This window comes from Geospiza fortis, unplaced genomic scaffold, assembly GCF_000277835.1.
Source record: "Geospiza fortis unplaced genomic scaffold, GeoFor_1.0 scaffold40, whole genome shotgun sequence".
Lineage (NCBI taxonomy): Eukaryota > Metazoa > Chordata > Aves > Passeriformes > Thraupidae > Geospiza > Geospiza fortis.
The window spans coordinates 25,891,334-25,904,619 of record NW_005054297.1 but is presented as its reverse complement, the minus strand read 5'-3'; the positions used below and the strand labels follow the sequence as shown (position 1 = coordinate 25,904,619).

The window sequence follows — 13,286 nt, the reverse complement described above, 5'->3', positions numbered from 1 at the left end:
GAGCACTTCCCAGGTATGAGCTCACCTTCTTGTCGTGTCCCCAACACCAGACTGCAAGAGTAAGGCCTGGAAGGTGATACAGGGTAACAGGAGAACAAGACACAAGATATGACCCCCTCAGACACCTAATGCAAAATTTCTAAGTACAGCCAAGAAACCTAGTTCCATTCCAGTTTATTTAATCTAGTAAAATTATTTTGGGTAAGCCAGTGGAAGCACCAGCTCACCCAAGTAGCAAGAAAAAAAAAAAAAAAAAGAAGAAGTGACTTAATTCCTTCTCTAATTCAGTAAACTCATAACTGTCTCATTCAGTAAACTAATGAGGTGTGCTATTTTAGAAGAGATTATATGAGATGATTATTTTTAATCAATTAAGGTGTGGCAAATACTGTGCCATGTAGTCTCTTAAATTAATGGTATGCTTTCATCTACAGTCACATGGATCATGCTGATCATCTGTATTTATACACAGCAGAAGAGAAGATCATCTCTAATTAATAAATATATGTCTAGCAAAAAAAAAAAGATAAGTTAGTGAACCGCATAAAAAGACAGTGTTTATGAAAAGTTAGTAGAAACACCTAGTTATCCCTTTGAATGTTACCTACAGAAATGGGCTCTTACAGAAACAGAAACTGCAGACTGTAAAGGGACACTATTAATACAATGCATAATTAATCTGTAAATTTATTGTCAAAAGTATTGCAAAGGTCAAAATCTTTGTGAACTGCATCACTTAATGACAACACAAAAGCACTTTTACACAAACCCCTTTTTACACTTGCGAAGTGATAAAAGTACTTAATCATGAGATCACAGGCTCAGTTGTAAATTAGTTGAAAAAAACCCAGTGCATGAATAAAATATTCTCTGACTGCCACTTGGAGGTTCTAAGTCACACCAGTCCTTGGTCTGATCCATTTATAAATGACTACAAAACTCCACCTGGAACAGCTGAAATTTTAAGACAAGACATTACAAAAATCCCCCACTAGGTCTAATACTTTCTGACACAATGTTTACAGAAGGCTAATGACAAATTATCAAAACAAAACCTGTAGTGGTGATAACGAATTATTTCTGTGTGCATTTACCAGTTCAATTCCTCTGAACCAATTAACTGAAGATGACAATTAGGCAGATACTGTCATAAACAAACAGCTATGCTGCTCGTGGTACCTGCCTAACAAGGTCTCCCCAAGGATTTAAAATTTAACTCACTAAAATAATTCTTGTTCTAGAGTAAAAATAGGGCACAAAAGTATATCATTAAGAGCATCTTTTTCTTGTAGAAAGCAGTATAAGTAGATGCCAATGCAAGAACTGGCTAAAGGACTTTATAAAAAATTCTCATTTCCATCATCAATCTATTTCTGGATTAGATTGAGGTACTGCCCTTCTAATATAAAACATTTGAAGTCTGATGTCCAGTAATTCTATTTTAGGAAGCATTAGGCACTGTAACCCAGACTTTCAAATAAGGATAACATGAATAGATCCCTTGGATATTTTTGAAGAAGTTTTAGGTCTGTCACTGACCATTAAAAATCTTAAACAACTTAAAGCTACATAGAAGTGGAGAGGAAAAAAAATCCTTATCAAAGATCCTGCTAAAACATAGTTCTGAAAGCTCACACAAAAGCAATCAAGCGTATATGAGACAAGACAGCTCAATGTTTCTACAAAATTGCTTCATTACAGAAGAAAAATAGCACAAACAGTTTTTCAAAGAGTGAGCCTCTTGCAGGAGACGATGTTTTTCTTTATACCAAGACCTTCACTTCTCAGTGGACAGGCACTTCAAAGTGATTCTTCCAATTACAGTACCCCAGTGAGAAGCATCAAGTAACATCAGGGAGAGCTTCAGCTTGTCTTCCCATTCCCCTCAGTGAAATGCATCTACCTGGTTAGCAATGCATCTAACTGAATTGCTCAACAGAGCATCAAGAACCAAGCTGAGGCATGTCATAGTGGGCATGGAAATGCCTTTTCATTTAAAATTTACTGTGACAGGTATTCCTTGGTGATTCAAGGAAGCCATAAACTTCTCCTGCCTCCTTGCACTCACCAGTATGCTGCATCACCAACCTTGCCCAAACACCCAGCTTGCTCTCTCCTTCTCACACCTCTGGGACCATTCAGGTTACATATGGCAATGCTACCCCCCTTCATGTTCCTAGTTAGGCTAGTACTCATTTTAAAAATCCACTTTATTATGGACTTGCAGACTTCCCCTCTACCACCTCTGATTTTGGCCATATTCTAATTGTTCAAAATCTGTTTGCTATTAGTTCACAAAAATTGTAACCGTAAAATGTGGCTTATAGCATACTTTAAAGATTTTCTTTTAAAGTGTCTACTTTTGCCCCATCCTTAGGTAACCCTTCTTAAATTTTTCTTTTGCAATAGTGAATGGTAATAGCTGTGGATAAATAGGTTATTATTTGAAGTGTCAGATGAATGGGAAGAAAAATTTCATCGTGAAAGCAGCAAATGCCCACAAAGTAGAAAACTGCTTTTCAAAACATCAGACTTTTCCAAACTAAACCAGTTTTCTTGATAGAAATTGTCATATTTAGGAACAGGCTTTCTTTGTGAAGTCTGAAAATGAAAACATTGGGATCTATCAAAGATGATAAAACCAACACTTTCCCAAATACCCTTATTTTTGCAATATAGATTTTTGAAAGAAGACAAAATATGAAAAATCAAAAAAACTATTAGGCAATTATTGAACTTGTGTAACATTTTGTGAAACAGTAGGGAAATTCTTTTCCAAGAAGATAAAGTTATGTTTTCTCTCTATTTAGAGTAAGACACCTACAATACTTTTATGCTCATTATTATCAGCAGAAACTCCTGAAATAATGCTGATAAATTGTTTCAACAGTATTTTATTTAACAGATGCAAAAAAATATGACCAACTTTCCCTGCCAAATAGGGCAAAATTTCTCTTTTAACTTAGTTAGCCTCTGTTTTAAAAGAATATTCCTCTGTTATAAAAACAAGCTTTTGGTCATCTCCTTCTAACAGCTCTGCCTGCAGAGATGTCACCTCCCTGTTTTCTAAGAAACATGGTTCTCATGATGTAAGAAAGTGCTTCTCCTGACCATCTGCTAGAGAAATGTATGCATAAGTACCTTTTTCAGTAATAAAAATGCAAAGATCTAATGATCAGTATGACCATGGGAGCTAGATGCAGAGAAAAGCCTCTCTGAACACCTCCTATTGGCTGTTGTGACTCTTCAAAAGCCAGGAGCCACACGAAGTCACAAACCCCACAAGACATTCTGCTAACATGTGTACGACAAACAGTAATGTCCATGCACTTCAGCATGAGTCCTCTGTATTGATTATTCCTTTTTGGTAGGTGCTAAGTTAGGAGTACCTGAGGGTGAAAGTAGAATCAAGTTGAAAGCCTGACAAAGAGAACTAATTCCTTGGTCAAGACATGCTGGCTACCTTGGATCACCTCCCTGTCTTCCATGGGCAGAAGCAGAGCTTCTAGAAGGATCTGTTCCATGACCTTCTCAGGCACAGAGAAGTAACATGCGTGCAATAGGACCACTGAAGCATCAGAAAGCAAAGATACGCTCCTCTTGAAGTCACTCAAATTCTATTGTGTTGTATTTTTTTTTAAATCATTAGAAACAAGAATAACAAGAATAATTTAACTCCTAGATTTCACAGGATGCCATGCAATAAAACTGTATCTTCCTGCTCCAGCATTGTTTCACTATAAACTAATTGAGACTACTGAATGGTACATGTCATTTTGAAACTCTTCCAATTATCTCTGGGGGAAAAAAAACCTGAAAAAAATCAGATTGACTGCTTTTTCTTCTCTTTTTTTTTTTTGTGACACCAAATGTACAGTCTGACTAATTTATCTAGTTTGCTTTTCTGCCTATACAAATGAAATTATTTCCAGAAGCTCATTAGGAGTAATAGCTCCTAATGTAATAGTAGCAGTAATAGTAAAAGGAGAGAAGGGTCAGCTAAGGTAACTGACCTTACTAATCAGGATAAAAAAAAAAAGTGAAACTCAAATTCATCTATGTATGTCTGCGCTTGCCAACACAATTCATTATTTAACAACAATATTTAATAATTAGTGTGACTTGAGTAGATTGTGCACTTCATATACCTAAGCAGACACAGAACACTGTCAAACTACCAGATCCAGTTGTTTTATTGAAAAATCACCAAGAACTATACAATTAATATGTTTCACACAAAACTTGTGTTTGGGGGACATTCAGACACACAAGGCAGATTTCACAATAAATGCTTGTCTTTCTCAGGAGCTCTGGATTTTATTCTGAACATGGTGTAAAGTGATGCTGTGAATAATTAATTGAAGACTACTGCCTCTGTTCATTTGTCAGTAAAGCAAATAAAATGATGATGCCCACCATGATGAAGTATTTCAGGATTTCTTGGGGACAAGAGTACAGCTAAGTGACTATACACCTCAGTCATTGAATGGAGAGCACTCCAAGACAGGTATGTTGTTCACAACCTTGGGATGAATTTCAAAGCTGACAGTTTCAAGCTAGACTTGTGCTACAGCTTTAACTTACATAATTGTTATGCATAACAGTCCAGCTAGATTTATGGGAGTCAAGGTTATATTTCTTCTCTATATATGAAAAATAGAAAGCAAATATAGTTTGAAGATATGTGGTCTTCTGTTTTCTTGACGCACCAGGAATCAAATAGACAATGTAGTTTCAAATAAGCTATTGTTGTAAACAAATAACAAATTTTAGCTACAAGTTTCCAGGCATGAATTTAATAGCAAGACTCAAACATCATTTGCAGGGAGTTAAAAGATTATTTGCAAATCTCCTCACAAATTTACTGCAGGGCCTTTCTGTGGATTGTTTGTACCTGACAGCAGCAGACCCTCAAAACCTCAGGTAAACTGCCAGCACCTTCAGATACAGTAAAGTCTCCCATAGCTGCCTGATGTAAGGAGACTTCCAGACAATAGAGGATGGTGCCTATGGACCCTTTCCTATGGGCTGTATTTTAACTTCACAAAGACACACAGTCATATCTAAAATAGATTACAGGTTATCTATCACCACAGGGGCATTAAGATTTCTGAATGGGATAAACTTGACTCTTTCAGTTCCCCATAGCCCTCTATTTGTTGCCATCTCATCGCAAAAGTTGCATACCTTCTTGGTGATTTCTCATGGGCATCTCCTTGCAGCACAGCCAACAAACTCCATCTCTCCCTCTCCACCCAGCTAACCCACTCTTTTGTAGCACTCGTCTCCTTATTGGACACAGCTGTGGCCTATTAAGGGCAGAGCTGTTCCTAATCTTTGGTGATTGGTACAGCTGCAACTCCTCAGGTGTGAGACTGCCTTCTGCACTATTCTCTTACATTCTATCCCTCCACATCTATTTCCATATATGTTGTTACTGGACAGCCTTCTGTCAGCCGTACCAACCAACTCTCTGTGATCCAAACACTGGGAAGCACCTATGCATGAATGGGTTTTAAATATAGTTGGGGACAAGATTTTTTGTATGGAGAGGAATAAGAGTTTTGTCAAAGGTGGCTGCAGATTCAGCACTACATAATCGCTTGTAACTTCCACTTGTATCACACCATGATACAATGCAGCAATTCTCAGTAACATTTTTGCACAGCTCCAAAAGACATCATTCAATTTCCAAAATTCACGTCACAGTGACCCAGAAGAAGAATGAATTTTGGTGCAACTGCACAAGCACAGCAGGGTTGGAACCAGAACTGGCTTCAGCATGCAACAATCTACCACCACACACCAGCTTTTCTGCCCTGAAATACTCTAATGGAAGGTGGAACTTAAAGTCATGGACTGAACCAAGTCAATAAACATTTATAGGGATGGTCCATAGACTAAAGGCATGATATCTGTATATATTGATAGATAGATAGATAGATAGATAGATAGATAGATAGATAGGTAGATAGATAGATAGATAGATAATCTCAAATGACCAGAAAGATGAGGGTGGCTAGCTGGGATGTATTGGGAAGTACAGGATATAGGCATGATGTAAATGGTTTGGAATAAGGAGTAGATACTGTCCTGGATTTGTCAAGGATAGAGTTTATTTTCTTCCTAGTTGCTGGTACAGTGTGTGTTTTATATTTCATATAAGAAGAATATTGAGGACACACTGGTGTTTTAGTTATTGTTAAGTAGTGCTTACTTTAGGTCAAGGACTTTTCAGTTTCCTGTGCTCTGCCAGTGACAATGACATGCAAAAATGGTTCTGTACTCTAGACATATAAGTTCCTATCATACTATTTCAGTTATGGTCACTTCAGTTAATGTTGTTTTAGTTGTTTCTTAACCCCAGATTTCATTATTTTTCCCTCTCCTCTCATTCAAAAGCAAAAGGCAAGATAGAGAAACTAGCATCTTGAAACCATAATTATATTCCCTCAGGAAATACTGTCACCAGTAGCTGCCTTTAGTTTGTTCAAAACTTAAGACATTTTGGACTAGAAAATGCAGAAATTATTTAGTTATTTCTGTACAGTTTTATGCAGATGTACTTAATTTTAAAAATAATGGTGCTTTTCATTTTGCTTTAGCTCAAGCAGCAGAATTATGTTTCCCATGCATGGCATATTAAATGACAAATATTAAAGACCTGAATCCTCAAGAGTTGTAACTTGAAATACTGGCTTGAATGAATGCTGTCCCTAAGGAAAAGTAATGTTAAATCTTATTTCACACACCAAAGTGCCAGCTTATAAAAGCTGAAAGTCTGGCTGGAGAGCTTTTTGGAACAGACTTTCTGTTGCAATGTTTTGCCTTTCTCCCACCAGTGACAAACCAAGAGCTTCTGGGTTCCTGGCCTGGCCATGCACATTACAGTTGGTATACTGTGGAATTCTAATATTGATGTGAATGCATCTGAGCTTGCAGCCTGGAAAGCCATTTAGCCAGAAAAAATAAACAACAAACCACCAAATAAGTAATCTTTTATTTACCATGACAGGAAATACATGCTGGAGACACAATTGCTCATGAGCACTACAAGAGGGACTCTGGGGCAGGGAACATGGTTTTTCCAGAGTCCCTCCAAAATAGCTTCCAAGCTGCCACAGCAGTGAGCAAGAGGACTCAGAGGCCCGATCTGTGTGACAAGCATCAGAGTCTGATTTTCTAGAATGTAATACTATTTAATATAAAGACCTTCTGTGAGTTAAAATGAGTTACAATTATTTCAAAATGGTTTTTATAAATAAGTTCCTTTATTTAGTAAAGAAGTATCTTTTCCTACTTTTTATTCAAGAAACTTTTTTTTTTGTTTAAGATTCATAATTTCATATCTAGTTCCCCTCAGGGAAGGGAAATACTCATTAATAAAAACACCAAAGTTCAGAGCCATAGCCTATTAGGCATATCATTCAGTACACCTGTATTGTAATACTGTGAAAGTGTTTATACTCAAAAATAATTTCTTTTTATCCTGTTTTAAATACCAGAAGCTACACAACAATTTTAAGTACACTGAGGTTTTTTTTTTCCCAAGTTAATTCTTAATATCCAAAGAGTAGGGTACCCACCTTGCAAAAGATGTCATCACATTTGCTGTGTCAGGTCATAGCCAGTGGGAAAATTGCCTTTGCTGGATGGGTGTAGTTATACCACTTCAGAGCTACTCAGGAACAGCTCTGAACATGGAAGCAGAGTTTTACAGGACTTCATCACCATGATTCTGTGCCATTGAATTACACAGAGGTCACTGAAGGTCTTTGCCTTGAGACAATTTCAGTTTCACACAACAGAATTTCATTACACAGCAGTCACTATGGCACACGGTATGGCTTTTACACTGATAGCATTCAGTAATGATTCAGATCACACTAATTGCCAAGTCTGTGCTCCCAGTGTTTCTTACAATATAATCAATAATAATATGATATTTTTTTATTTTCTAAATATTATTAATAAGGAGCTACTAGTCCCTCATTTTCATGATTGAGGTTCCTCTGCCAAAAGAAATGTTACTATTTAGTAAAGTATGATTTTTTTAAGGAATAAACACACTCTTGAATATGGGTTGAGGTACTTCTCAGTCTAAGTGATTTTAGAGATTTTTTACAGTTTGCAGAGCATGAAATGATCCAAACTCTACCAATTACACACACCAAGGCTGAAAACAATCCAAGCTTATCTTTATTTTCCTCTTTTTCCTAAAGGTTAATTCCTTTAAATAGGCACTAATGAAATCATAGGAAGAAAAATAGAAAACATTAAAGGGACTACAGAGATAATCAGAATTATTAGGATTGTAGAAGGTTTACAAGGAGAAGTTATATTTATTTAATGAGGAAAGCTAGGCAATTGGCCAAATAAGTCAAACCAAATTTAAAATAAGGTAGTTTCAGATACAGGTATATAGTAGTAAGCCTGAACATGTTTATCTAGACTATGCCCAGATCACTCTTGCAGACTCAGTTTGAAACTCAGAAGTATGCAGAATATCTACAGAAAAAAACCCAAAAACATTGTAGGAGAGGCAAAACATGCTATGCTGCTACAGAATTTATGGGGAGCACATGCTTTTAAACTGAAAATATCAGAGAGTTGAATTCATTTAAACTTTGCATAATACTGTGACATGTTTTGCCAGCAGTAATGAGTCTATTCCAAGTTTGAAATAAACAGGAATTAAAAATTAGCATGAACAACAAAATCAGAAATTATTTGTAGCCTCGCCTGATTATTTGTAGGCACCTGACAATACAATATGCCTGCTAGAGGAGCTAAGGAAAACCTCCTGAGACTTGATGAAATCCCAGACAAGATTGAATTTCTGGAGTCAGCTCATTTAAAATATTATACAACATGTTCATGTAATAGCCTCAACTGCTGCAGCCACAGGGCCTGAAGATTGAAAAGGACAAGAAGGAAAGAGACCACTCAAACGAGACAGATAGATTAAAAATTATATGCTGTCACTCAAATTTTAATGAAACCATTGAGATTTCAATCTTTTCACATTTTTCTGTTTCACACAGTACCAGGATTTTTTTTAGGCTAACTCAGTAACCATCTTTGTATTATCAGAGAATTTCGTCCTTATTTTTCCATTCTTAGTGTATGTATAGTGAAAATATCCTGATATATCAAGGACGGGTCTGATGAATTTACATTCAATTCACTATCAAAGAAAGAGATTACATTCAATTCAGTATCAAAGAAAAAAGTTGCAATAAAGTCTCACGAGAATAAAATTGTGAATTTTGGTTGCAACTTCACAAATGGGTATATTTGAATGGTTATAAGGAGGAGTTCTTCAAATGGATGCCCAGACAGGCTAAACAAAAGTCTAGGCAGGGAAGAAAAGTTTATTCTCTAAGCTTCAGGCATGTTGCCCAGACACAGCCACCCCACACCGAACTTTTGATCATTTTATCTGAGCATTAACCACTGGACAAACCACAGGCTCAAGGAAACTGTGGGTTCCAGAGAATCTGTTGAAAATTTTTGTGTATTCACTCACTTGCATGCACCCTGACTGGAATAATTTAGTCCAGAAAGGTGTCTGCAAAACAGAGCATCTAAAAGATCTAGTACAAAAGATTTTATTTTCCTTGCTGAAGCTGCCATGCTACACAGTGACAGCATGTTATACTGCTACTCTGTAGGCCCATTTTGGGTTCTTTTCTCCAGAAATTTTTAAAGGTAGATTCTTCTACAGTTGATATCTTGAAGCTGGAAACTTGCAGAGTATGCTACACAGCTCCCGCGTTACCACAGACTTGCAAAAGGTGAAGCATTGCAAGAGAGCCTCTGCAAAATCTAAACAAATGAAGCAGCCAGAGCTCTCACTTTAAAAGGTTAGAGATGGATAAAAGAGGCTCTGTCAAAAGGACTAAGTGGTCTTCTGATGTTCTGATTAGCAGCAGGTATCCATTAGGAAGAGCTTAAGTGTAATTAGAATGGAGAGATTAAAAGAAATACAACAGTAGAAGCATTTAGAAAAAATAGGAAGTGCAGAAATAGGCAACCTGCAACATAATCAGAAGAGCATATAGTAGGTGATTTTAGTAGTTTCTTGTGCAATATAGATTAGAAATTATTGTAAAACATGTAGGAAAGAGTGAGTTATATAAATAGGTACTTCTATCACACCTTTTCTTAGTTCGTCAGCAGAAAAATTAAGATATCAGTGCAAAATGCATTAGTAGCAATGGCATAAGTAAACCCAAATTTACTGAATATAAAAAATGTAAAGAAAATTTCAGACAAATGCTAGAAAGTCTGGAACACAGGTTTTAAAACTTGGCTTTATTTAAAGCTTTCTTGAGTAATTTAAGTTGAATTTGTAGAAATATTACCTCAGCCACTCATGTTCACAGTCTCTGAAACTGTGGGCATAAACAATGGCATTGAATTGACTTGAATTTAATGTCAAAGCATAAGCCTGACTAAATTAAAAGTAAATGGCATTCTATTTATGAACTCAGGATGCAGCAAACATTAAGGTCTGTCTTTAAACCAATGAATGCATCCTCAGATTTGCTGAAGCTCAGGCAGTCACCTAACTGTGACAACAATGAGCTCAATTGCCAGCTGAATTATTCTCCTAAAGGCTGATTTAAAAATAACACAGGTCATGTATAATTTTCAGTACTTTATCATTCTTACCCAATTTATTTATATTCAAACAATAGTTTCCTTCATATCACCACTACTTGAGAAGATCTGACCTCTGCATATGTAGAAAGAGACTAGAATTCCTAGGAATATATAATTAATGAGGAAGTTTGCAATAAATATACATTAAGTGAACCAGGGAGCTATATCCTTTATTCATTAAGATAACAGCACATGCAAAAGTCACTTATTTAAGAGATAGTAGCTTAAAAATACACTAAACAACTGCAAGCGTAACTGCAATTTTCTACTCTGCTGCTAGGTCTTATTGCTAACATGTAATATACTCAAAAAACTCTACATATGTCTCTCCACTAAAGCCCTACTACAAATGCATTCAGACTTGGCAGATTGTGAGACTGACTGCCCACTGTCCCCTCACTGATACAGTTTTCCTTGCTCATTACTTGTTTTTTCTTGTTTCTAAATGCAGCTGTTAATTGCTTTAACCTTTAGCTGATTCCCTTGAACTCAGAAAATTTGTATTTTATTACAACTAAGCTAAACACAATTTTAAATTCTATTCTTATTAATGCAGTTATAACACTGTAAATGAGATTTTAAAGAATATTCAGAAATCAGTCTAAGTCTTATGCCAATTGGTCCAATTCACGACATGGAAATGTCAGAATTTCTGAAAAGCTGATACATGCTATTGTCATTATAATGAAGCCTCCTTCTTAGAATTCTATGTCTACTCTATCCTAAGTACCATACTCTACTCACTGCTTTTTAATATTTAACATAATAATATTTAGTAGTAACTAGAATTTAATAGCAAATCAGTTCAAGGGTGAAAGAATTACACTGTATTTGATAAACCCACTTTATTTTACTACTGAACACTGTAACAAAGACTGTCACAGCCAGATATCCCTTTGGTTTAATTAATGCATTAATTTTGCATTAATGCAAAAAAGGCAAATTAAGATCCAGTTATTAACATGCCAAATTTGGATTCTTGTGTCTGTATCTACTGCCTCCCCCACAGGATAAATACATGACTTAGGAGAACTTACACAGCAATTACTCCATACAGCTGTCAAGACATTTGGCAAAAGATCCTTCGTAGACGGATTCTGTGAAGTACTAAAAAGCAAGAAAAAGATTTTCCAGATTACAAACTATTTAAAGAACAAGATCAGACTAGAAAGTGATGCACATTTATATGGAACACTTTTTGGTTTGTAACTAGGTGATCAGATAAAATGCATCATCACCCAGAGGTCTCATTACAGTCAGTGGCAGAAGACCAGCTGAAAGGCCCTGGGAGCTGCCCATTAAATTCAAGTGTCTACAGAGTCTGTGTTTCTTTCTTACAGCTCCCATCAAAAACTGACTGTGGATGCCTTTCAGCTCCAACTTCTGCCCCATGTCCTGCAGCTCAGAAGTGAAGCCAGCTGTACATCTGCTTCCCACCTAGCATTTCTCTGTGAAATGAAAGCTAGATGGAGACCACAGCAGTTTCTCTGTGGGATTTTGATGGGAGGGCCATACCTATTGACATTCCCAGGCATGCATGCTCTAAAGCCTCCAAGCTGTTCATCCAAATGAAGAAAGAATCTACAAGTTACTTTTTTCATCTTCCATTGGTATTCATGAGTGGGCCCCACAGTCAAAATATTTTCACTGCCATTTTACCTTATTGCCTGACTTCCTTTGCCATCCCTCAGTTAAATGTGAGCTGCTGGTCCCCAGTAGATTTGAACAGTATTAAAACAGAGCTATTCCCCAGTTTGCTACTATGATTCCTGTGCTGTTTGACAGCATAACTCTAAACCTATTTACCTGAATGGACTATTTAAAATTCCATGATCAGTTTCCTGTCTGTGACTGCTACATCCTAAATTATTAGATTAAAATCCAAAATTGCTACTCTCACTGCCATCTGTAGCAGTCCTGTAAATCTGTGAAACAGTTTTACTGCAAGTGCACAAACAGCCAACGTTCCAATACAAGCTGAATGAAGACCTTGCTTTAGAAAATCCCACTTTCTTATATATATATATTAGTAAAATATTTGTGGGCTCGCTGTTTAGGGACGATCTTTAAAATTAATATGTTTCTTTATATAGTATAATATTTATCAGCATCTGAAGAGCAAGAAGTACTAACACCTAAAGATGGTGTCTCCTTTGAGCCTGGGATGCTGGAGCTGAACAGTCACAAGAGCTTTTCCAAAGGCCCCTGGTGTAGGTGCTGATCTGCTTGGAGCCGACCCTGCACAATGTGCCACAGGAGCATTGCTGCCAGAGATGGGGTTTTTTTTTCCTGTTTTGGTGATGTCTGTGAGTTACACTCTCTGGTAACTTTAAGTTTTGATTTTGGACATTCCAGAGGTTGTTCCTTTCTCTTACCAAGGGAAAGTCTGGTTTCCTCACACAGGGCGTTGACTTTGTTCTGTTTTCTTCAGCTCAGCAAGGCTCCTTCTTTGCAGAGGCAAAGTTGTGGAATTCCAATTCTGGAATTTCTCTATCATAATGATCACCAGGTTCTTGGACTACTTCTACTTTTTCTTTTATCTCAACCTCATGGATAGCAGCAGCCCCATTAATTTCAGCTACCAAACAATCACCTTAGCTGCTGCCAAGATATTACCC

At 36.7% G+C, this 13,286-nt stretch overlaps 1 protein-coding gene across 1 annotated transcript in view; it reads left to right on the top strand.

Annotated features, from left to right (window-relative positions):
- The first annotated feature begins 9,873 nt into the window (after positions 1 to 9,873).
- Positions 9,874 to 13,286, top strand: part of TMA16 (translation machinery associated 16 homolog) — a 19,638-nt gene continuing 16,225 nt past the window's right edge. The window contains exon 1 of the mRNA XM_005415698.2: positions 9,874 to 9,935. Within this exon, the coding sequence (XP_005415755.2) occupies positions 9,874 to 9,935 (62 nt within the window). The remainder of the gene's footprint in view (positions 9,936 to 13,286) is intronic.